This window comes from Lagenorhynchus albirostris, chromosome 20 (genome assembly GCF_949774975.1).
Source record: "Lagenorhynchus albirostris chromosome 20, mLagAlb1.1, whole genome shotgun sequence".
NCBI classification, from domain to species: Eukaryota; Metazoa; Chordata; class Mammalia; order Artiodactyla; family Delphinidae; genus Lagenorhynchus; species Lagenorhynchus albirostris.
In genome coordinates, this window is record NC_083114.1 from 31,176,452 (window position 1) to 31,200,548 (window position 24,097).

Here is a 24,097-nt window from a genome sequence, read left to right on the forward strand (position 1 = left end):
AGCATTAGATTCTCATAGGAGCATGAACCCTACTGTGAACTGTGCATGCAAGGGATCTAGGTTGCGTGTTCCTTGTGAGAATCTAATGCCTGATGATCTGAGGTGGAGCTGAGACAGTGATGCCAGCGCTGGGGAGCGGCTGCAAGTACAGATTATCATTAGCAGAGAGGTTTGACTGCAGACTCTCATCAAAACCCTATTGAGTGGCAAGTGAAAACAAGCTCAGGGCTCCCAGTGATTCTGCATTATAGAGAGCTGTATAATTATTTCATTATATATTACAATATAATAATAAAGTGCACAATAAATGTAATGTGTGTGAATCATCCCAAAACCACCCCCTGCCCACACCCCAGTCCGTTTAAAAATTATCTTCCATGAAACCAGTCCCTCGTGCCAAAAAGGTTGGGGACCGCTGCTGTAGCGGTTCTCAAACTTCTTCTTAGGATCTTTTATACTCAAATTACTGAAGATCCCAAAGAGCTCTAGTTTATGTGGGGTTTTATCTATTCATACTTACTGTACTTTAGTAGTTAAAACAATTTTTTTAAACTATTAACCATTTAAATATGACTAATAAACTCATTGAACGTTAACGTAAGCAATAATGAATTAACCATATTTCCCCAACCAAAAGTGAAGCAAGAAGAATGGCATTGTACTATTTTTTACAAGTCTCTTTAAAGTTTGTTGTAACAGAAGACTGCTGGACTCTCATAACTACTTCTGCATTCAATCTGTTATGTTTTGAAGTATATGAAGAAAATCTGGCCTCATACAGATATTTAATAAGGAAAGGAAGGAGTATTTTAATAGCTTTTCCAGATACTTGTGGTTAGTTGAAATGTGGACTCTTTTTGTAGTTATATCTGCCAAACATCCAGGTCTGGTTAACTAGATTTTGTCAGTTCTTGCAAGTAAAAATGTTTGATGACAAAAGCAGCTAGTTCAGCTCAGGACTCAGCCACAAGTGTTTTTCCTCAAGATGACAGTCACACTTCAGTGTGCACCAGAAGCGTTTGATGTTACATAAAATATAAAAACAAACAGTCAAGGATCAAATTTAATAATTTTTTACTGCTTCTTCAAGGACATGAAGTGAAATTTTTTAAACTAAGGGTAGGGCAGTGAAAACTACAATGACAACTGGTACAGGTAGGTGCCCCTGCCTTGATTTGTGAAAGGTGCCAGCAGTATGACCCACCATTGCTTTTTTTTTTTTTTACATCTTTATTGGGGTATAATTGCTTTACAATGGTGTGTTAGTTTCTGCTTTATAACAAAGTGAATCAGTCATACATAAACATATGTTCCCACCACCATTGCTTTTTTATCATCACTGCCAATGTCAAAACAGTGGAAAAGGAAAAGAATGTCTTAGTATTAGGAAAATTGTTTTGACCCCCTGCAAGTGTCTTAGAGACCCCAAGGGCTCTGCAGAGTATACTTTGTGAACCATAAGATTATGAACCCTATAAAATAAATACGAAAGTACAGGTGAGCTAGAAAACAAACATGATGTTTCCATAACTACCAGAATTTGTGTACTATTCATCCTAGTAGATATGCCATGATTTATTAAAATAATACTTATATCAGCCACGGCAGACCATCCTGTTGGGAATGCACTTTTGAACCTAGAACCATCAGTCTCTGAGGCAAGCCTCAGAAATTACCGAAGCCAGAATCATACATTTAGGATTGGGTTCTTTTCAACTCAGTTACATGCTGTTGCATCACTTTCCAATCCAGTATAAACATTCTATTTAGAAACAGTTGCTATTGTAGCATCCTTCACAGTTGCAATTTCTTCTGTGCTGTCAGATGCCAGTGTAAACTATAAAACTGACAAAATAGAACCTTTAAGACTGGCTGCAGTAGTCTTTAGTGTTCTGCCCAGACTCCACTGACCTTGGAGCTTGCGGTTGTGCTATATTACTGCCTATGTTGAAGTTAACTGCTAACTAATGCTAATTGCTGAAGTTAACCATGGAGAGCTGCAGTCACTTAACATGTGCCTGTTACCAAAATTCTCCCTGACATCATCATAGTTCTTAGGGATATACTGAAATTAGAAATCCTGTCAGGATCCCTTTTTGCAAAAAAGCAGTCAGGAAGCTATGTGGCTCTTGGGAGCTGGAACCTTCATATTCTGGGCAGCTGGTATAACGTAATTATTGGAATTATGTCATGCTAAGTGTATAACGATCAAAAGGGAAATAAGGTGCCCTTAAATAATTGTCCAGTTCTTAAGTTCTAGGTAAAGAAATAGTGGGATGTTGGGCTAAGCTACATTCACTTTACAATTACCATAAATTCTTACGTGGGCCCATTATCACCTTCAAGGTCCATACAAGTCACTTCGCAAGTTTCAATGCCTTCATTGTTAGGAAAGGGGGGAACTAAGGAGATGTAGGACCACTGCTGAGAAACTTTAGCCAGTGTGGGTTAGGGAGTGAACATGAAACACAGCACGGGTGGGTTATATCAGTGCTATAAAACCTCAGCTTTAAGACAAAGTTAGATTTTAAACCCATGATCTATTAATAATATAGGCAGTCATACAAAAACTGAAGGCAGGAGAAACAAACTACAGTTTGCACCTAATGGTAGTACCCCTGACCCCTGATCCTCCAAGGTGGGTAATAGAAGAGCTATTAACACACAAAGGGACCAAACCACACATAGGAAATGCTGTTTCCCACCTCGTAATCAATTTTATTGTGACCTTTGCCTCTCATCTTAAATATTTCTTGTTTCAGCACCCATCTCTTGAACCACCAGGACTATTTATTAACCAAACTTTTTTTTTTTTTTCAGCCCAAGATAACTGTGTAACCAGGCCAAGTACATGATAGAAGAACACAGGAATGGATTTTCATCTCAAGAATACATAAGTTGGGGGAAGAAACTCAGCTTTTATTGTTAGAATTTGACAGTTTCAAACCCTTGTGGTGGTGGGATGACCATCATCATACAATATTCCACCTAGTAAAGTTTTAGGTGGCCAGTGACCTTATCAATTAGGTCTACTGGTCCTGGCCCAATTCCTAGAACAGTTCGAGAGCCTGGTGCAATCTGAGTACGTCCTGCATCTTCGATTAAACTTACAGTCAGTCCCAAAATTTCTGCATGGGTCAATAATTCAACTAGAGTTTTTTCATCAGGAGCTCTGACCACCACTTTGGGCTGGCCACAGTTTTCCCATTGTTTGAGTAATTCAGGGTTTCTCCTTCGAATTTGCTTGTAGGCAGAAACAGCAGCATGAGAGCACTGGGCAGCCACTTTCCCTTTTCCCATCTTTAAGTCACTTCGAACCACAAGGATCATTTTGTACTCCCCACCCTCTCCTAAGATGCTTGCTTCTGTTCTGGTGTCAGTGTCTGTCTCGCTCACTGAGCTCTTGGGGATCATTCTAAAGCGTTCTCGGAGTCTCCAGCCCAGGCACATGCCACAAGCAATGCCGGCAGCCATGCTGAGTGCACCAGGATTAGTCAAATATTCCATAACCAAGGGTTTGGAGAGCATCTGAAAGGAAAAGAAAGTTGTCACTATCTAGCAGTGGAAAGTTACAGGCTTATCAGATGAAACATCCTGACAGTATATAAGCAGCAATATTTTAATTCATCCAGAAAAAAGGCAAAATATGTTTTGGATCTTAGGCATGTACTATTTTTTCTCCCCTGCGTACTAGAAAAGGTTCAATACAGGTGAAGCAGTTTAGGTCATTTTGAATCTCAATGTGAGGAGTACATCTCTTTCTTGGATACAACAAAGCTCCGTTCCTCAATTTTTGCTAAGTCTTGTGGAGAAAGGAAATGTTCTGTTTTACCAAGATGCCTAAAGGATCTAGAGAAACCAAGATTAACTCACTCTTTCTGGAATATAGTGAGTGCTTATTTACTTGTGTCTTCGTACTGCATCAATTCTTAATGGGGATGGTACCAACCCCTCAGAGAAGTTCCTGGTTGTCACAACAACGGGCCTGGAGTGAGGTGCGCTGCTGACATTTACTAGACCTTGGCATGGAATGCTAAAAGCCTTACACGTGAAGATTTGTCCCACTGGACATTACTGTAGATGAAAAACTATTAATGTCTGAGAGTAGAACCCAATTTCATTTTGCATACGAACACAAAGTATTTTTTGCATAGTTTTAACACTCAATTTACCAGTAGTATAACTATCATATAAATCAAAGGAAGATAATCCTTTATCCTTATTATGTTAGAAATTCCTATTACCCCAGCAAAGCTGTTCATGGTATTTGAATCATCAATAAAGCACTTGTATCAGTCTACATTTGAGACTGTTGGATTCATGACGCTTCAGTGTATAGGCACAAACAGTCATCAGTTTCTTCTAGTGGAATAAATAGTATCTAAGCATTTATACATTGAAATACATGGGGCCATCATGTTTGTAGAACTTACAAGTGGTGCCCTTGGAATTGTACAGTGCATAATCTGTGTGGCATAGATGGCAGTCCTGGAAATACATATTTTACCATAAAGTTCTTTTTTATTCTCTTTTTTGTTAAAATTAGAACATATTAATGTTTTTGAAATTATATAGTAGGCAAAGTATGCAATGTTATCAAATATTTTAAAATGAGAATATAGGGAATCAAACTTTTTGAGATGTAATTCACATACTACAAAATTCACCTTTTTAGCATACAATTCAGTGTTTTTTTAATATATCTACAATGTTGTACAACCATCACCACTATCTAATTCCACAACATTTTCACTGCCCCAAAAAGAAACCCCTACACCCATTAGTAGTCCCTTCCCATTTCTCCCTCACCCAGTCTCTGGTAACCACTAATCTACTTTGTCTTTATGGATTTGCCTATTCTGGACATTCATATAAATCAAACCATACAATATGTGGCCTTTTGTTTCAGGCTTCTATCATCCAGCATGATATTTTCAAGGTTCATCCACACTGTAGCATGTATCAATACTTCATTCCTTTTTTTTTTTTAATTTATTTATTTGTTTTTGGCTGTGTTGGGTCTTCGTTTCTGCGCGAGGGCTTCCTCTAGTTGCGGCAAGTGGGGGCCACTCTTCATCGCGGTGCGCGGGCCTCTCACTGTCGCGGCCTCTCGTTGCGGAGCACAGGCTCCAGACGCGCAGCCTCAGTAGTTGTGGCTCACGGGCCCAGTTGCTCTGCAGCATGTGGGATCCTCCCAGACCAGGGCTCGAACCCGTGTCCCCTGCATTGGCAGGCAGATTCTCAACCACTGCGCCACCAAGGAAGCCCCTTCATTCCTTTTTTTACTGATGAATAATATTCCATTGTATGGGTATACCACATATTATTTATCTGTTCATCAGTTGATGGACATCTGGGTTGTTTCTACCTTTTGGCTACTATTAATAATGCTGCTATAAATACAAGTTTTTGTGTGGACATTTGTTTTCACTTGTCTTGGGCTTATACCTAGAAGTCTCACTGCTGGGTCATACAGCAACTCTGTAACTTTGAGGACCTGCCAAACTATTATCTAAAATGGCTATATCATTTTACATTCGTTGCAAGTGACTTTATTTTTTTAAAAACTGTGTGTTGGGCCTGGTAGGGTTGAGAGCGCTTCTCTAGTGCCTTATGACTGAAGTCTCTAATTCAGAAACAAAAAAACCAATGCCTTTGCAAACAGATCTTCATATAAGTCATGGCTGTCTCCAGATCTCAAAGAAGGATTGGGAGGATTATGAGACAAATTGGGCTAACAGACCTTCAGTAATTATTAGAGAATGATGGAGTACACTTAATATCTGAAGGAAAAGAAAATGACTATAAATTCTTTTGTCTCCAAACTATAAAAATATAATTTAACACATTACACTGCTATACTATGTATCTTGCTTTTCTAAGTCAAACGTACAGTTAATAAAAAAGTGAAACAACCCAATGTCCCCACATTTGCAATGTCAAATTCAAACCCTGCCCTCCCCAGAACAAAACTAATTTCCCTGAAATTGCTACTTAATGTTATAAAACCTGTATCTCCACTTCCTTGGAGTCCATCAGAATCCTTTACTATTCAGTTACTTTCTGAACACCTACCAAAAAATCTCTGCATTTTATAGTAGTTCATGCATCTCCTTCTCTAGTTGGATCCTGTCTGGAGCTACCTTTTTTTTTTTCTTAAATGGTTCAATTTCTCCATATCCTCACTAACACTTGTTATTTTCTTTCTTTCTTTCTTTTTTAAAATTTATTTATTTTTGGCTGGGTTGGGTCTTTGTTGCTGCGCACGGGCTTCCTCTAGTTGCGCAAGCAGGGGGCTACTCTTCACTGTGGTGCATAGGCTTCTCATTGCGGTGGCTCCTCTATGTTGTGGAGCATGGGCTCTATGTCCGTGGGCTTCAGCAGTTGTAGCACACGGGCTCAGTAGTTGTGGCTCGTGGGCTCTAGAGCGCAGGCTCAGTAGCTGTGGTGCACGGGCTTAGGTGCTCCGCGGCGTGTGGGATCTTCCCCGACCAGGGCTCAAACCCATGTCCCCTGCATTGGCAGGCGGATTCTTAACCACTGCACCACCAGGGAAGTCCCTGGAGCTGCCTTCTTAAATGGCCAACTTTTACAGATACAGAGGCAGGAATACCAGGACAATGTGGTGAGGAACGTATTTCCAGAAGCTGAGAGCACTCTGAGACAGTCCATTAGTTTTGGGAAAAAACTAATGTGGGGTAGTTGTGGGGCAGAAGGTAGTTTGAGGCGGGGTCAAGAAAGAGAAACAAAGTGAAAGCAAAGCAGAAAGAAAAAGCAACAGATACAAGGGGCTGTGAAGAAAAAGGAAAGGTTTTTTTTTTTCCCTCTTAGGATGGAAAGATGAGTATATACAAATGTTGAACATATTTATATGTTAATGGATGGACCCAGAGAAAAGGTAGGTAGATGCTCAAGATAGGGAAAGAATAATTAATAATACAAAGCAGTAGGTGGGAGGCACCTAAGTCCCTGTGAAGAGATTTGGTCTTGGAAAGAAGGGACACCTTTCCCAATGTGACAGGTTTAGATGCAGGTAGGGCTGTGGATTTGGAAGCAGGAAATTGTTTCTTGGAGTTATTTTGTACAAAAGTCAAAGTTGAGAAGAGGAAGACTGAAATAAAAGTTACAGCAAAACATAGCAGGATTGCAGAGGAACATTGAAAACATGGTTAGGATTAGTAATGATTTTATAACGGTACCATACCTACCAGTTATGATCTTCTCCAGCAGTACTTAGCAGCCTGAGTATAGGTAAAAATATAGAAGAGATGACTTCATACTTCACAGAGAAAATAGAAGCCAGAAGACTAAAACCACATAACCTCTGCCTCCAAACATATAAACTAAATCTGCTGTACCTATATTCTTCCTTCATCCTCCCCATCTACGACAGATAGTTGGATTTATCCAAGTTTGAATTCTACTAAGAGTAAGCACCAAGATAAGGGGCATAAGGGAATTTAGGGTGAAGGCAAGAATGTTTGAAATGATAAGCCATGAAATCCACATTCTTATAAAATGATTTAAGGACAGGAAGGTGACAGAGGATATGCACATGCTATTAAGAAAAGGTATGATGGAAGTAAGCTGGAAAGGCAGATGGCTGTGGTTAGAGAGAGATGTCTGGGGTTTTGAGTTTGGAAATGGAACATTATAACGTGATGGAAAGTCCCGAGTGTAGCTACAGAAATAGGTTATCTGAATTATAGTCAGAAGTGTGTCATTAAGCTCATCTGCTTTCTTAATTCTTTTATTTTTATGATATATTGCCTCCTTCCTCCCACAAATATTAACTGGTTCTGCTCTAGGATCTGGGGGAATACAGGAGCACACAAAGGAGAAAAAGTCCCTTCTCTCATGGAGCTTATGTTCTGGTAGTGGTTTAGAGATGACTCAGTCCTAATTTTGAATTTCTTTCATTTTATTTTAAGAAAACTTCATGTTGTCATAGCTCAAAGCTTCAGTGGTACTTTGAATGTATTGTGTCATTTGATCCACATAACTGTAAGAAGTTAGCATTAATTCTATATATTGAAAATGAGGAAACTGAGGCAAAGAGAAGTTAAAAAAAACCCAAATGTTTGCCGACTTCCTATGTACCAGACACATACCTTGTGAGACTAGGAATACGGTGAACAATACAGGCCACTGCCAGTTGTTCAGAGATGAGTGGAGGAGAAGACAAATAATTACATGGCTGGTAAATGTTATGAAAAGGCATTAGGGAGAACTTCCTTGGTGGTCCAGTGGTTAAGAATCTGCCTTCCAGGACTTCCCTGGTGGTGCAGTGGTTAAGAATCTGCCTGCCAATGCAGGGGACATGGGTTCGATCCCTGGTCTGGGAAGATCCTACATGCCAAGGAGCAACTACACCCGTGTGCCACAACTACTGAGCCTGTGCTCTAGAGCCCTTGAGCCACAACTCCTGAGCCCACGCACCACAACCACTGAAGCCCATGCACCTAGAGCCCGTGCTCCACAACAAGAGAAGCCACCACAATGAGAAGCCTGCGCACTGCAACGGAGAGGAGCCCCTGCTCACCACAACTAGAGAAAGCTGGCGTGCAGCAACGAAGACCCAACGCAGCCAAAAAACAAAAAAAAAAAACAAAAAAAAGAGTCTGCCTTCTAATGCAGGGGACACAGGTTCGATACTTGGTTGGGGAACTAAGATCCCACATGCTGCGGGGCAACTAAGCCTGCGTGCTGCAACTACTGAGCCCACGTGCCGCAACTACAGACCTTACGTGCTCTGGAGCCCACATACTATAACTAGAGAGCCTGTGAGCCGCAACTACTGAGCCCTCGTGCCACAACTAGAGATCCCGTGCATAACAACTACAGAGAAGCCCGTATGCCGCAACGAAGAACCTGCGCACTGCAATGAAAGATCCCACGTGCCGCAACTAAGACCTGACACAGCCATAAATAAATAAATACATACATAAATATTTTTTTAAAAAAAGGTGTTGGGGAGTACATAAAGTGCTTTAGCTCAGTGTAGGAGGTCAGGGAAGGCCTCGTCAAAGAAATATTTAAAATGCAACAAAGGATCAGTAAGAAGATAGAAGGATGGAAGATCATTTCAGGCAGAAAGAACACCAAGTGGGCAGGCCAGAGGAGAGAAATACAATATGTCAAATGACCTGAAAGCAGTCCAGACTGCTGGAAGGTGGAGAGAAAGAGCTGCAGAGAACAAAGTGAGAAAGAAGGGCAGATCACAGAAGGCCTTGTAAGCCATGTTAGATGGTTTGGAATTTACCTTAAGGACAATGAGAAGCTGCTGCAGGGAAATGATTTTTGTTTTCTAAGAGATCACCTGGGACTTCAGTATAAAGAATGAATTAGAAGCTGGTAAGAACAGATACAGGGGATTGATCAGGAGGCTGCTATAATGTAATCATAGTAACAGTTAATAATTGCTAAATTAGGTTTTATATTAGGTGTACATTAGGTATTGACACTCTACATGAATTGTCTCCTTCAATGTTCCCAACAGTCCTTTAAGGTAAATACAGATTATCCCCATTTTTTCAGATGTGAAAATTGGGGTACAGAGAATATAAGTAGCTCACCCAAGTTCACAAAGCTAGTAAATGGTAGCCTGACTCCAGAGCCTGTGTTCTTAACACTACTCTGTTGCCTTTCCCAGTAGTCTAGATGAGATGACAGTCACTCAGAGAAGAGTAGTGACAATGGGAAAGGAAAGAAGTGGCTGAGGCACACCTGTATGATTTGGTGACTCACTGGAAGTCTGATGATAAAAGAAAGGGAGAAGTTTAGAATGACACCTAGATTTGAACAAATGGAGATTGCAAGTATACTATTTACTGATGAAGGGATTCTGGTGAAAGAGAAGGTTTGAAAGTAAAAGATACTAAAATCAGTTTTAGATATATTACGTCTGGTTTGACCAAAAGACATCCTGGTTGAGATGTCCAGGAAAAAAAAAAAAAGATATATCATTTAAGAGGTCAGAAGATAAGCTTAGGCTAGAAATACATATTTAAAAGAAATTAATATATAACTGAGATTACTGAAGTGATGAAAGTGGGTAAGGCCACTGGGTCAAGTATATCGAGGGAAGAAATGGCTAAACAGAACCTTGAGGAAACAAGCATTTAGGGATAAAAGGAGAATGACAAGGAATGACCATCATAAATGGTTAAGTCATCAGCACCTAGTTTCAGTCCTCTTTCACTGGTGTGCCTAAAATGGTGACAGGGCTGTACTGACATGGTACTTTAAGGCTCTAGACGCCTTTGCAGCCACAAAAAAAGAAAATAAAATTTAATTCTTACTAGAACCCACATCATCTCATAATGCATCTATCATTTAGTTACTACATGATGCTTACATATCAGCAGGACTTCTCTCTGATAATCTAACAACCAGACTACAAATAGAACAAATATTCAATTATATATATATATAAAAATACACACACACACACACACACACACACACACACACAAACTTCTATGTCAAGAATTAGAAGGATTCTCTGCACCAATTTCTAGGTTGCAAAATAACCAAATGTCCCACATACCAGACTCAGGTACTATCTGGAGAAAGGAACTACACATGAGTATATGTTGAACATACTCGTCTAAAAGGTCATGATGGAAAGTTTCGCATTTTCTCAGCTTTATTTAAAAACAGATATACCAGTAAGAGTCATCATAAACAGAAAGCATAAAAAGTTCCAGAAATAACCAAGCTTGTTTATCACTTCTGTCCCATATCTTATGAGATCTCTAATTCTAAAATGTTGAAATTAATACTAGCATCTCTATTCTTTACGATGTTCTAATCTCCTATCAGCCTGATCAGATCAACATCTAACTCCTGTAAAAAGTGTTTCAGCCTGTCCCCTTTTCTGCATATCTATTATAAACATGTATCAATAAACCCAGTGCTTGAGACTAAGGCAAAAATAACTATCTTAGTCTCATAGACAATCCCGGGCAATGACGGCACTGCCAAAATAACATGTCCTATAAAACCCTCCTCTTGGTGCCTTCTAATTTCTCAGCCAGATTAAACCTCTTTCACCAATGCTCATGATTCCATTACCTTCTGAGGCATGCTACCCCCATTTATCCTGTTCCACTGGCTACCGCTCCTTGGCCTTTTCCAACCTAAAAATCCTTCCTCTTTGACCCTTAAACCACTGCCTCACTTTTCCTCTTCCCTTCATCTCTAAACTTCTTCAGTTACCTGTCTCCCTTCCCCACTCAACTGAAACTGCTAAGGAATCAGACACCAGTTAATTGCCAAACGCAGCTGCCTCTTTTTAGGCCTCATCTTGAGTTTTCTGCACCACTCACTGACAACTTTTCTTTAAGCTTTCTTCCCTTGAATTCTTTAACCCAACGTTCACCCTAGTATCATCCTATCTTTCTGATACCTTTTTTCCAGTCTCTTTTTCTGGTTGTATGTCCTCTGTTGTCTCCTGCTGTATGTATTATCCAAGCTTACACATTTGGGCCTCTTTTCAGTCTGTACCTACGTTGTCCTATACAGCAACCATTAGCCAAACGTAGTCATTTAAACTTAAATTAAAACTAAATGAAAATTCAGTTCTTCAGTTACATTTAACAATATTTCAAGTGCTCAATAGCTCAACAGCTTAAAAGTGGCTAGCTGCCACTCTATGAGTTAGCGAGATATGGAACATTTCCATGACTGCAGAAAGTTCTATTGGACAGTGCTGGTTTATATACTCTCTTTCCATTCAATCAATTAATCAAGCAATATTTACTGAGGGCCTACTGTGCACAGTTCTGGACCCTGGAGAAGAGCACTGAACAATCTAGTAGGAGGAGATAGACAATAAATAGTTTGTGAAATGAAGAATCTCACTCATTCCTGAATTAACAAATGCTGAGGATTCCTAGAGCGTCTCCCTGGGCACCACACTTGAACTTCCAACTTCTGCTAGATTTTACCACTTAGATGTCTATGAAGTGGTCTAAACTGTGTCCTACACTGAACTCAGTATCTTCCCTTCCCTCTCAAACTTCCTGTAATCTTTCCATATTTGGTTCACTTGTGCCCTAGTTCATCCTAGTCCATCTGCCATTATAATTAATTGTACTTCTAAAGCACAAATCTGATCCTGTAATTTCTCTGCTCGAAAATCACTGGATAAAAGCCTAAGGAATAAGGAAACCAAGTCCCCCTAAAACTGAGTCCCTTACCGAGTTTATGATTAATCTCTCTAACCAAAACTTTATCCCTTTTCTTGTCCGCGGTGACCTCAACCCTGCACTAACTGAATACTAACCAACCACAGTTGATGACTAAAATTGTTGTCAATAACACTGTCAATACACTAAAACTGCTGTTGTAGATATCATCTACCACTCAGGTTGTTTCTCCAGGGCAAGATGAGCTAACAGACCTCGAGCCATAGACCACCTGGCCAGAGAATCATAAACCAGAGACATCCTGACTCCTGAAACTACAATTAAGGAAAGTCACAGAAATGTTACAAGATGATTAATTCCAGCCTCTTTGTTCTTCCCCTTTAAAAAAACCCCTAACTCAAACACCAAGTTGGAGTGGATTTGAAGCTTGTCTCCCACTCCCTTGCTTGGGGCCCTGCAATAAATAAAGACTGTGCTTTCTTTCACCACAACCCGGTGTTAGTACCCTTTGGGTACCCGTTTGCTACCCGTTGGGTGAGTGGACCCAAGTTCGGTGGGGTAACAATAAAACATAAATCCCTTTGCAGGAATTCAAAGAACTACGCAATTTGGTTTCAACCTACTTTATCCTCCTCTCCTGCTACACAGTGTACTATTCAGCCACACCAAATGACTAGGTATTTTCAAGCAGCAATCTCTCCCTGAAATAATTTTCTCCAATTAAACACACAAAAAATCCTCTTCACCCATGAAGGTGTAGTTCAAACCAAACCTGTCTCTTAAGTCTTTACCACCCCCCAGTCAGTCTTAATTATTTACTTTCCAGAGCCGCTGTAACAATAACACATAACCACTGTAGAGCATAATTCTCAACGTCTAGTACAGTGCCTGGGATTGTTAACGTATTAAATACTCCTTTAGACATTATGTCTGTGTGACACAAGGAGGCAATTTTTCGATCATATTCTTGGAGGCCTTTTCTTTCCTCGTAGGACTCAACAACTTGCTACGCTGTGGGTACTCAATAAATACTCAGCAGAGTGTGAGGCCTGCTCGGTATTTTCTCACATTCGGAACGAATCCATCAATGCTGCCTCAATGGAGGCGTTGCCTGGGAACTAGAAATTCTGGGTCCTTCCCCTCCCCAGCAGCTTGGTCCTTTCTTCCAAAAGACGACTGGCCGAACCGGAACAGTGGCTCCGGCGGCCACTGGGCGGAAGATAGTTTACGAAGAAGATGAAAGGGTAAGGGGGTGGTTATAAAATTAGATAGGAAGAAACATTCCAATTGGAGACAAAATGAAGAACATCCCCCTACCTGTGAGAGGCTGACCTACCTAGAAAACCTCTCCTCCAACTCAGCTGCGGCTTTGCGTTCCTCACTTCTGGGTAACAGACTCTTCTCTCGCGCGAGTTACCCCTTCCGGGGTTCCTTGACAACAAGTTCCGGATCAAGAACCGCGAAGAGAACAGTCATTCTTCCTCTCGCCCCGCCCACAAGTCCCTAACCCACACTCGAACTGAAATCCCGCGACTGTCAGCTGAGGGGGTCGAAAGGAGGGGGGAACGTTTTTCTTCTGGAGGCGGTCTCCCGGAGGGGAAACGGACCGGAAGTGACGTAAGCTAGTTCCGGTTGGCCGGAGCCCTGCGGCGGGTGTGAGAGTCAGTCGTGAGCCACTTCCAGGATCCGAGATCAGGAGATCCGGAGAAGCCGGAGTCAGAGCAGGTAGGTAAGCGAGAGCGGGGAATTGGGGACGGACGCCTGAGGCTATCCTCAGAGCTTGGCTTCTTCTGCACTTAGACGGTGCAGATCTAGGGCACCGTGATTTTGACTTCAAGCAGTGCTTTAGAGCGCTGCTGACTGTCTCAGTCTGGCAGTAGATATTTGGGACACCTCCCCGTGGTTGGCCACCCGTACTGGACTCCCAACCATTCCCCCTCATCGCGGCGAACTTGGAAGCCGTTCTGAGCTTCTGTAGAGTACCCATCTCCTCTTCCTCTCTGGGTGTCTAGGACCTTAGAGTAAACGAGGAAGGTCTTCCTTGCTGATGACCAAGCTGTTTCTCAGCATTTGTCCGTTGGTTTCTTGCCCCCCCCCCCACCCCGCCAACCACTAGCACATGATTCTGTTTTGTAACCATTTCTAAACAAAATTCAGACGTGCAAGTGCCTTCTAAAGCGTTGGTGGCCAAGGGAATGGGGCCTTCCCTCCGTAGATCTCTTGCAGAGGACCTTCACGTTATTTCCCACTACTTTCATGAAGAATAGCGTTCTCTGCCTTTTCCAAATCCCTGACCCCCTGAATTTCTTTACAGTGGAGGTATTTGCAATAAAACATGAAGGTTAGCTTAATCTCTAAACTTTCAGTAAGCCGTATGTGACCCTGTGTCACGCTGCTTAAGATTATTTGTGACCTCCAGTAAGTTTTGCACTGTTGTCTTTTGTTTTCCTGCAAATTCATGCAAAACTCTCATATAGGCTCTGGCACTGTTTACCTGTCTTGATAACATAGCTCCTTTTCCTAACTTTAATGTCTTTCAGTTCTCCTTTGGGGCTTGTCAGAAATTCTGTAGACAGATTGCACTGATCCTTTGGAGAAGTTCGTACAAGTATTTCTAATGTTGTAATGATAGAGAATTTAATGTTCTGCTACTACCTATTAATTGTATTATCATTAGCCCTGATTTTCGTTGTGTATTCTTAGCATAAATGATGATAGTAAGAAACTGCTATTTACTAGGCAACATTTTATGCATTACAGATTATTTTTTTATTGACGTTTGGAAGAGGTGGTGGTACCCAGACAAATGTGACAAATGTGGCCAATTTGTGTACGTGTGAAATGACTCTACAGTAGAAATCTTTTATATTTTACTTATTTGCCTGTATTATTTTAAAACACTGGAGCATTTTTTTTCCTTTGAGGAATATATCCTACTTGATTAATATAGTTTAATTCCTTGATTCACAGTCCAGAATAACCAAGTTTCTGAAATACTTCAGTAAATGTTTTAATACCTTTTAGCAATTTAATGCTTTAGAGCTAGTTTAATCAATTTGTTGTTTATTTACATATTGTTCTTATTTTTGAGTTAGAAATTTTTTTCACACTTGTCTTTGAAGCGAGGCAAAAAATTTTTGAAATGTGGAATTATATAAATTAGATGTTACTATTTTTAACAGCTGGTAAATTTGCTTTTTTACTTTATAACTGCCACACCTGGTCTTATATTCTTTTTGTTCAGTCCAGTTATCCAGGGACTGATTATCCAAACTTTCTCACTTTCCAACTTCTTCCTGCCTTTGGCTTGAATTACCAGTTTTTAGGATTGCAAACATCATTAAACTTTAAATCAGAAGACCTAGATTGGAATCTTGGCTCCAACACTTATTGAGCATAGGTTGGCAAGTTACCTAACTTTCTGAGCTGATCTGAATTGTGTTGATTAAAGTACTGCTCACTTCATAGGATTTTTACAGCGATGAAGGGAGATAGTAAATGTGAAATCACTATGTAAATGAAAATATGGTGATATTGTCATTTTACTCTGAAAGCAGGAAATATATCAGTGCAGAATACTGTTACTTTGCATCATTTCAAAATTTGATGTTTTATATTAAGTGTGTTATTTATCTGAAATTTGTCACACACTTTTCTGAGATGATCTTTGCCCTCCTTTTGAACGCAATAAAAGCTAATCAGGAATAGTTTGAAACTGTAATCCACTGTTATTAGTCACCTTGGTTTATAAGTAGGTGACTTCAGAATGAGTTTAGTTTTGCATTTGGGAGTTTAAATTTGATCCTTTTTGGCCATCAGGTATTGTTACTTAAGAATTTCCACGTGCAGAGGAAGTTGAACTTTTGGGCACTTACATATAGTTAACTAAAGCCTTACTTACTTATATTATTTCACTGAAACCTATTGAAAGCAATATTTAGAATTAGAAGCAACCTCTGTGAACACAGAGTTAGATTCTTCTCATCTAACAGAGGAGAAAATTAGGGCCCAGAAACAATCAGTAATTGGCTTGCCTGAGGTCATATGGCTTAGGTAGCGCCAGAGCCTGAACTGGAACTGAGGTCCCAAGTGTTCTTTCTTTCTGCTAAGGTTGTCTCCAGGCATCTTTATTTGGTTTCGCAGTATTTCTTGGTTTGCATGAAAATGGTTTTCTTATGTATTAAAGGGATCTGTATGTGTATGTACATTTTTTTCCCTTTTTACCTGATTTTCAGTCTTGTAAATTCTAGGAAAACAAAAACTATGCTTGGCAAAATTTGTGGTGGAATGGAATAAGGATAGAAAAAAGTTAGTTCTGTTCTTCAGAATAGTTATTCTGAGTTCATGCTTCATTACTATCAGGTATCAAGGTGTCTTCTTTCTGGCAAGTGGAAAAGACAGAGGATCTTTGTAACACATGTCTCTACTGAGTGAGTGTCATTGCTAATGATAGGAGGAAACTATAATAATTTCTTTGCTCCTGATAAAAAATTTTCCCAAGCTGTTTGTAATTTTAATATAATTATTTCATTCTAGGTAAATAGCCACTGTAGAAGAGTTTATTTTTTGTCTTGGTGAGAATCCTTTTGCTTCCATTGATTTCACAAAACTTGTTTAGTCTCTGACTATAATTTAAAGAGTTTGTCAGTGTTCCAGAAATAAAAAAATCTTCTTAGTAGGTCACCGTGGTGTTTTCTCTTGTTCTAGAGGTTCATTAATAAAACCTTGGTCTTTATAGATTTTCCTGGAAGGACTACGTAGATAGTGTTAAGAGCCTAGGCTATGAATTTAGATTGCCTTAGTTCAAATTCCAGGTCTACTACTGTGCAACCCTTGGGCTAGTCTAGTTACTTAACCTCTTATTATCTCAGTTTCCTCCTAGATATTGAAGTTAGTACACACCTTTATTGTTAGGGTTAAGTGAATAGATTTAAGTAAAGCATTTAGAACAGTGCCTGGCATATAGTTAACCATGATTGTTGTGTCATCATTATCATATGGCCTACTGAGCAGTTACTAAGAACTTTTTCCAGCCCTCTTTCGAAAGCATATCTTTGTGTTCCTGCTTACTTGATTATTGTTTGCTCATTATTAATGAAGTTTCAGTAAATATATATATGTATATATTCACATTTCATGAATGTTTTACAAAATATGCGGGATTCTTAACCAAATGAGTCATTCTTGTAGGCCATTATCTCAACCTTTTTGTGTTATTAACAGTTTACATTATATGTGTAAGCCACAACACAGAATTTGAGAATTGAAATTTGGGGGTTTGATATTTAACAATGTCTTCTAGCACTTACTTTCTTTGCATGAGCAGATTATTTTGCAGTGATATCTATTGTCATATTTATCTGTTCATTCATCCAATCAGTGAACAAACATCTTGTGTCTTAAGCCTTTTACCAGGTTCTGGGAAAAACAGTGGGGAACAAAAACTAATAGATATTTTAGTTAGGAGCCTGACAGAGAGAAAAAAATAATACAAAAATGAAAGAATAAGGGCTTCCCTGATGGCGCAGTGGTTGGGAGTCCGCCTGCTAATGCAGGGGACACGGGTTCGTGCCCTGGTCTGGGAGGATCCCACATGCCGCGGAGCGGCTGGGCCCATGAGCCATGGCTGCTGAGCCTGCGCATCCGGAGCCTGTGCTCCACAACGGGAGAGGCCACAACAGTGAGAGGCCTGCGTACCACAAAAAAAAAAAAAAAGGAAGAATAAGCACAGTGTCATAAATGTTATGAAGGAAACAATCAAGGGTCTGAGAGAGATTTAATGTGGATGTATGCTTGTTTAAGACTCTAGTATCGTACACCTAGTATATAGTGACATGAGATGAGATAAGAAACATTCATGGTCCAAGTTATGTAGAACTTTGCAGGCCATGAAAATGAGTTTGGATTTGATTTTGAGTGTAATTAGGAAGTCATTCTACAGTTACAAGTAGAGTAGTATGATTTATAAGTAGTTTACTCTTGCTCATGTGTGAAGGATGAATTGAAGGGGACAAGAGTAGAAATGGAGAGAGACGTTAGGAGTCCATTGAGTAGTCCAAGCGAGAGATGAAAATGGCCTGGACCAGAGTGGTGGCAAAAAAGTGGAGAGCAGTGGGTGGATACTACATATATCTGGAACAGGATTGGTCCTGGATTAGATGTGAGGTGTAAGGAATTGAGAAGAGTCAAGGATGGCTGTGCCTCTGGATTCAGTAACTTGGTGGATGGTTGTGCCAAGTAGTGGGAGAGGGAAGGTTTTGGGAGGGCCAGGTTTGTTACAAGAAGAGGGCTGGGGAGGGAGAAAAAAGCGCGTGTTGAATTTGAGGTGCCTGGGAATCATCTAAGTGCTGCTATTAGGTGTTCCAATCTAGAGGTCAGGACGAAAAATACAAATTCAAGCTAGTATTTTAAACCGTGCAGCTAGATAAGTCACTTGGGGGAAACAGGGAAGAGGAGAGGTCCCAGGTCAGGTAAAAGAGAGCTGGCAAAGGAGACTAAGGAGTGTTTAAAGAAAGAATGATGGGGTACACAGAACTCATAAAAGTGGTTCCACCTAGAGAGTACTAGACAGATGAGGGACAGAGGGGAGCAAGATTTTTCATTTTTTAAAAATTTTATATGTTAGAGCATGCGGAAGTCTTTGCTTATTAAGAATTCTCTTAAGAAATGGTCAGGTCTGTCAAATGCCACTCTCTGGTCTATATGAGGAGAGAATAAAGTCCAGTAAGGTTGAATTGGTTGATCTGACTAGCTACTTCTAACCTCATCATTGTTTGTTTTTTCTTTGCGATACGCGGGCCTCTCACTGTTGTGGCCTCTCCCGTTGCGGAGCACAGGCTCCGGATGCACAGGCTCAGTGGCCATGGCTCACGGGCCTAGCCACTCCACGGCATGTGGGATCTTCCCAGACCGGGGCACGAACCCGTGTCCCCTGCATCGGCAGGCGGATTCTCAACCACTGCGCCACCAGGGAAGCCCTAAACTCATCATTTGAGTCTGGTTCCTTCCAGAAACTTTCAGGTCACCACATTTGAAAAGCGTTTAATCAAGCGAATATACAAGATTCTTCTGCTCCTTATAAGTTTTTAAGATCTATTTAGAGGAGATATTATTTTTTATACATATTTTTCAATTTTTACTTTAAAGTAATTATAGGAAGTTGCAGAGATAGTACAGAGTATGATTGGTAGCTGTATGATAATTGCATGTTTAGTTGTTTTTTTTTTTGAGGGGGGCCCCGCACCACGTGGCATGCGGATGTGGGATCTTAGTTCCCCACCCAGGGATCGAACCTGGGCCCTTGGCAATGAGAACATGGAGTCCTAACTACTGGACTGCCAGGGGATTCCCTAGAGGAGCTTTTAGTACTGCTTCTATGGGGCAGAGGAATTTTCTTTAATTTTTTAAAATAATCAGAGAGTATCTATAGTATTTCTATATCTATGAAACTGTAAGTTTTAGAAACTTAAGTGTTTGAATTTATCAGTAACCTTAATAACTATTGGTAAGTGGAACATGCCAGACAGACTCCTGCCTCAAAGTCTTTGCACTTTTTTTTTTTCTTTCCCTACAGTGCTCTTACCCATATTTTTCCATGGTCCTTTTCTAATGTCAGATTCTCAGATAAAGCTTCTCTATCCACCCTGTTAAATATTGTGCACAGACACATACATATGCACACATACCAAATTTCTTTATTTTTCATTTGTAGTACTTACTACTATCTGATAATATGTTTGACTATTTGTCTGTTTACTGCTGTGTCTCTAGCATCTCACACTGTGCCTAGCACATAGTATGTACTCAGTAAATATTTGTTAAATGAGTAAATGAAAAATTTATTTTCACAGCTGTGTAATATTTCATTGTACCTTAATTTATTTATCTGTTCTCCTGACAGTGGACATTTGAGTAGTTTATAGCTTTTGCTATTAAGACCAATGTTGCTAAAAATATTATTGTACATATTGGCTCTTCACATGTGCAAGAGGTTCTTTTGGCTATGTACCTAGGCATAGAATTCTAACAAGGGTATGCCAGTATTCAGCTTTACAAGTTGTTTCCCAAACTCTGCTATTGTCGTCCTTCCTAATTCTTGCCAAAGAATGCATGTAAAGAGTGATGTAGTGGATTATAGATTCTTCTCATCATCGTATGCATACCCCTCTGCAATATGATTTTGCTTCTAGAGTCTCTTATTCCATCCCTTGACTCTGTACTTGTCTTTGTGACTTGCTCTGGCCAAAGGGACATCAGCAAGTGTGACACAAGGAGAGACTTGAAAAGCACTTGTACGTTGGGTCCTGTCTTCTCTTACTGCTCTTTTGAACCCAGAGCCCACCATGTGGGAAAAGCCCAGGCTAACGTACTGGGGCATAGAGGACTAGCTGGACCAAAACAAGGCATCTCAGCTCAGACCTGCCTAGCTTAAGAGCCAAGCTAGCCCAGAGCAGAACTGCCCAACCTAATTCACAGAATCATGAAAAATACTAAATGATTTTTTAAGTTGCTAAGTTTTGGAGTTACGTTGTTAAACATAGCAAAAGATAATGGATATACAACACTGTAAATTAACTATACTCCAATAAAAATTTACAAAAAAAAAGATAATGGATACAAATGATACCTCATTGTGATCTTGGTTTATATTTTTAGGATGTCAGTGAGGTCAAGTAGATCCTCTGCTGTGAAATACCTCTTCATGTCTTTTGCCTGTTTTAGTTTTGTAGGATTATTTGTCTTTTTCTTAATAATTTAAAATTATTATCTGCCTACTAGTCCTTTTCGGTTATATCTTTCTGTGGTTTGTCTTCTCACTTAAGATATCTTGTGATGAATTTAAATTTTAATTTCAATGTTGTCCAATTTATCAGTCTTTTTCTTTATGGTCAGCTCTTGCGTATGTCTCAAGAAATCCTTTCCTACCCCAAGGCAGAAAGGCATTTATGTTTTCTTCTGAAAGTTTTGCTTCTTGACTTTTAAATCTTCAGCCCATTTGGAATTAAATTTTATGTGTGGTTCAAAGTAGGGATCCAGATTTTCTTTTCTTTTATGGATAATCAGTTTGATCCCCACTGATCTATCTTGCCATCTCTGTCATGTAGAGTTCCAAATATACAAGAATCTTTTGAGAAGCGACATTTTCTGTTTCTTGGTCAGTTTGTCTATCGCCATACCTATAAAACACATCTTCATTATTTATTACTCTAACATATGTACAGAGAGATAGATATACTCTGGGTTCGAGAACTTTGTCAGATACGTGTATTGCAAGTATTTTCTCTCATTCTGTGGCTTACCTTTTTTTTTCTTAACAATGTGTTTCAAAGAGCAAAAGTTTTTAAATTTGTTAAAGTCCAGTTTATACATTTTTTTCTCTTATGGTGCATGCTTTTTAAATCCTAAGAAATATTTGTCTACCCCAAGATCACCAAGATTTTTCCTGTGTTGTTTTGGGTTTTTTTTTTTTCTGGAAGCTTTATGGTTTTAGTTCTTGCATTTAGATCTGTGATCCATTTCAAATCAGGTGTTACATATGAGAGAGGGTCAATGTTCACTTTTTTCATAAGAATGTTCAGTTGAGGTAGACATTCCTTTCACCATTAAATTGCCTTGTACTTTTGTAGAAAAGTAATTGACCCTATGTATGTGGGTCTATTTCTGTATTATCTGTTCTGTTCCATTGATCTGTATCTATCCTTTTGCCAAAACCACACTGTCATGATTACTGTAGCTTTAAAGTAAAGCAAGACTTGAAATCAATTAGTGCAAGTCTTACACCTCTATTCCTTATCCAAATTGTTTTAGCTATTCTAAATTCTTTGCATTTCCATATAATTTTGAATCCATTTGTCACTTTCAATTTTTAAAAAAAGCCTGCTTGAGTTTTGGTTGAGATTGCATTAAAGCTATACATTAGTTTGAGGGAAATTGACATAGTAACAATATTGAGACTTCCAAATGATGAACATATGTATTTTCCTATTTATTTAGGCCCTCTGTGATTTCTTTTAAAAAAATTTTTTAGAATAGGTCTTGTATGTATTTTGTCAAACTTACCTCTAAGTCCCTCTCAGTACATGAACTTTTTTTTTTAGACCCACAAAATATTTTTATTGAATTTTTTTCTTTTTAACTGTATATCCTCCCCTTGGTATAGGTGAAAATCTAAATCTCATAAAAATAGTAGTTGAAAACAGAATTTTATATATATATATATACACACACACACACACATATTTATATACCTCAGAGATTGAATTGACAGTAAGCATAATTTTTCCTTAGAACCAAATGGATATATAAATCATATATGAATACCTAAGGATCATCTAAAGATGAGATATTCATGATTATTTCTAGGCCACATGCAGAACAAGTATATACATTGTGACATCAATAAATACTTTCTGAATTAATGAAAACAAAAGATCTGGGCTTCCCTGGTGGCGCAGTAGGGCTTCTCTGGTGGCGCAGTGGTTGAGAGTCTGCCTGCCGATGCAGGGAACACGGGTTCGTGCCCCGGTCCGGGAAGATCCCACTGCCGCGGAGAGGCTGGGCCCGTGAGCTGTGGCCGCTGAGCCTGCGCGTCCGGAGCCTGTGCTCCGCAGCAGGAGAGGCCACAACAGTGAGAGGCCCGCGTACCGCAAAAAAAAAAAAAAAAATCTCAGGAGGTTTGTGAGTCTTACAACATGTTGTCTTCAATATTTCTTTCGTTGTTTGCTAAGTGGACATAGATATCTATTTAACATTATGTCCTTAGACTTCTGCCAAAAGCCTGTGTTGAAATGACCATGCAAGGAATATTTTGGCATCTTTCATAAAACTGCAATCTGGGGACTACATGAACTTTAAAAAAATTCAACTTTCTGTGTTTTCCAAGTATATAATAGAGTATTGATTTTGACCTTTAACCTGTGACCTTGCTAAAATTCACTTATTAGTTCTAGTAGTTCTGAGCATTTTTCAGTTTTCTCTTATTTTGACCCGAGTTATTTAGAACTGTGTGCCTTAACTTCTAATTGTGTACAAATCTTACATTTTTGTTGCTAAAGTTTGACCTAATTTCTGGGTTGAGAATGTGGTCTGTGATGCCCATTGTTTGGAATTTGTTGTGACTTATTTCTTGGCTTAATTATGATAAGTGGCTTATGAAAAAATATGTATTCGCTAATTGCCAGATGCTGAATTTTATACATATCCCCCCTATATTTTATTTCTTAATTTTATTGTTAAAATCTTCTATCTTATTGAATGTCTTGTTTTTGTTTGCTTGAAATATCAGTTATGAACAGTTGCTTTGAAATCTCCCAATATAATGTTGGATTTATTCATATATCTGTGTATCTTTATCTATTTTTATGTTGTAATTTTTTTTTCCCCCCGGTACGCGGGCCTCTCACTGTTGTGGCCTCTACCGTTGCGGAGAACAGGCTCCGGACGTGCAGGCTCAGCGGCCATGGCTCACGGGCCCAGCCGCTCCGCGGCATGTTGGATCCTCCCGGACCGGGGCACTAACCCGTGTCCCCTGCATCGGCAGGCGGACTCTCAACCACTGCGCCACCAGGGAAGCCCCTATGTTGTAAATTTTGATGCTATATTGTATTAGGTGAATTCAAATTTAGAATTGTTGTATCTTCCTGGTGAGTTGAACCTTTTATCATTGTCCTCTTTCCCTAATAATGACTTTTGTCTTTTTTTTTATTTTCAACCTTTTTTAAAAATTTTATATATTTATTTATTTGTTTATTTTTGGCTGCGGTGGGTCTTTGTTGCATGCGGGCTTTCTCTGGTTACGGTGAGCGGGGGCTACTCTTCGTTGAGGTGCACGGGCTTCTCACTGCGGTGGCTTCTCTTGTTGTAGAGCACAGGCTCTAGGCACTCGGGCTTCAGTAGTTGTGGCTCGCGGGCTCTAGAGTGCAGGCTCAGTAGTTGTGGCGCACGGG

At 39.7% G+C, this 24,097-nt stretch overlaps 3 protein-coding genes across 10 annotated transcripts in view; 2 read left to right on the top strand and 1 right to left on the bottom strand.

The window, feature by feature from the left end:
* Positions 1 to 4,300, top strand: part of CLTC (clathrin heavy chain) — a 67,052-nt gene extending 62,752 nt beyond the window's left edge. For both annotated transcript variants that reach the window (XM_060134372.1, XM_060134373.1), the window contains one exon: positions 2,821 to 4,300. In XM_060134372.1, coding sequence (XP_059990355.1) covers positions 2,821 to 2,855 — 35 coding nt within the window. In that variant the 3' untranslated portion in view covers positions 2,856 to 4,300. The remainder of the gene's footprint in view (positions 1 to 2,820) is intronic.
* PTRH2 (peptidyl-tRNA hydrolase 2) lies at positions 2,899 to 13,660 on the bottom strand. 3 transcript variants are annotated; one of them, XM_060134381.1, is made up of 2 exons: positions 13,470 to 13,660; positions 2,899 to 3,528 (listed from the first exon to the last, which is right to left on the bottom strand). In XM_060134381.1, exon 2 carries the CDS (start codon positions 3,526 to 3,528, stop codon positions 2,989 to 2,991), a length of 540 nt encoding a protein of 179 aa, XP_059990364.1. In that variant the 5' UTR covers positions 13,470 to 13,660; the 3' UTR covers positions 2,899 to 2,988. The 3 variants fall into 3 exon arrangements, with proteins under 3 accessions (XP_059990364.1, XP_059990362.1, XP_059990365.1); XM_060134379.1 differs by having other exon boundaries at positions 13,489 to 13,655; XM_060134382.1 differs by lacking the exon at positions 13,470 to 13,660 and adding an exon at positions 7,209 to 7,230.
* A 67-nt stretch (positions 13,661 to 13,727) lies between these two features.
* Positions 13,728 to 24,097, top strand: part of VMP1 (vacuole membrane protein 1) — a 130,811-nt gene continuing 120,441 nt past the window's right edge. The window contains exon 1 of one of the 5 annotated variants that reach the window (XM_060134378.1): positions 13,728 to 13,877. The gene's annotated coding sequence lies outside the window, so the exon portion shown is untranslated. Of the gene's footprint in view, positions 13,882 to 14,731; positions 14,751 to 24,097 lie in introns of those variants that run through there. The other 4 variants (XM_060134375.1, XM_060134374.1, XM_060134377.1 and 1 more) reach the window with 4 other exon arrangements.

What these genes read in the sequence shown, in the direction of transcription:
- PTRH2 (XM_060134381.1), bottom strand. Translation starts at nt 3,528, where the DNA reads ATGCTCTCCAAACCCTTGGTTATGGAATATTTGACTAATCCTGGTGCA.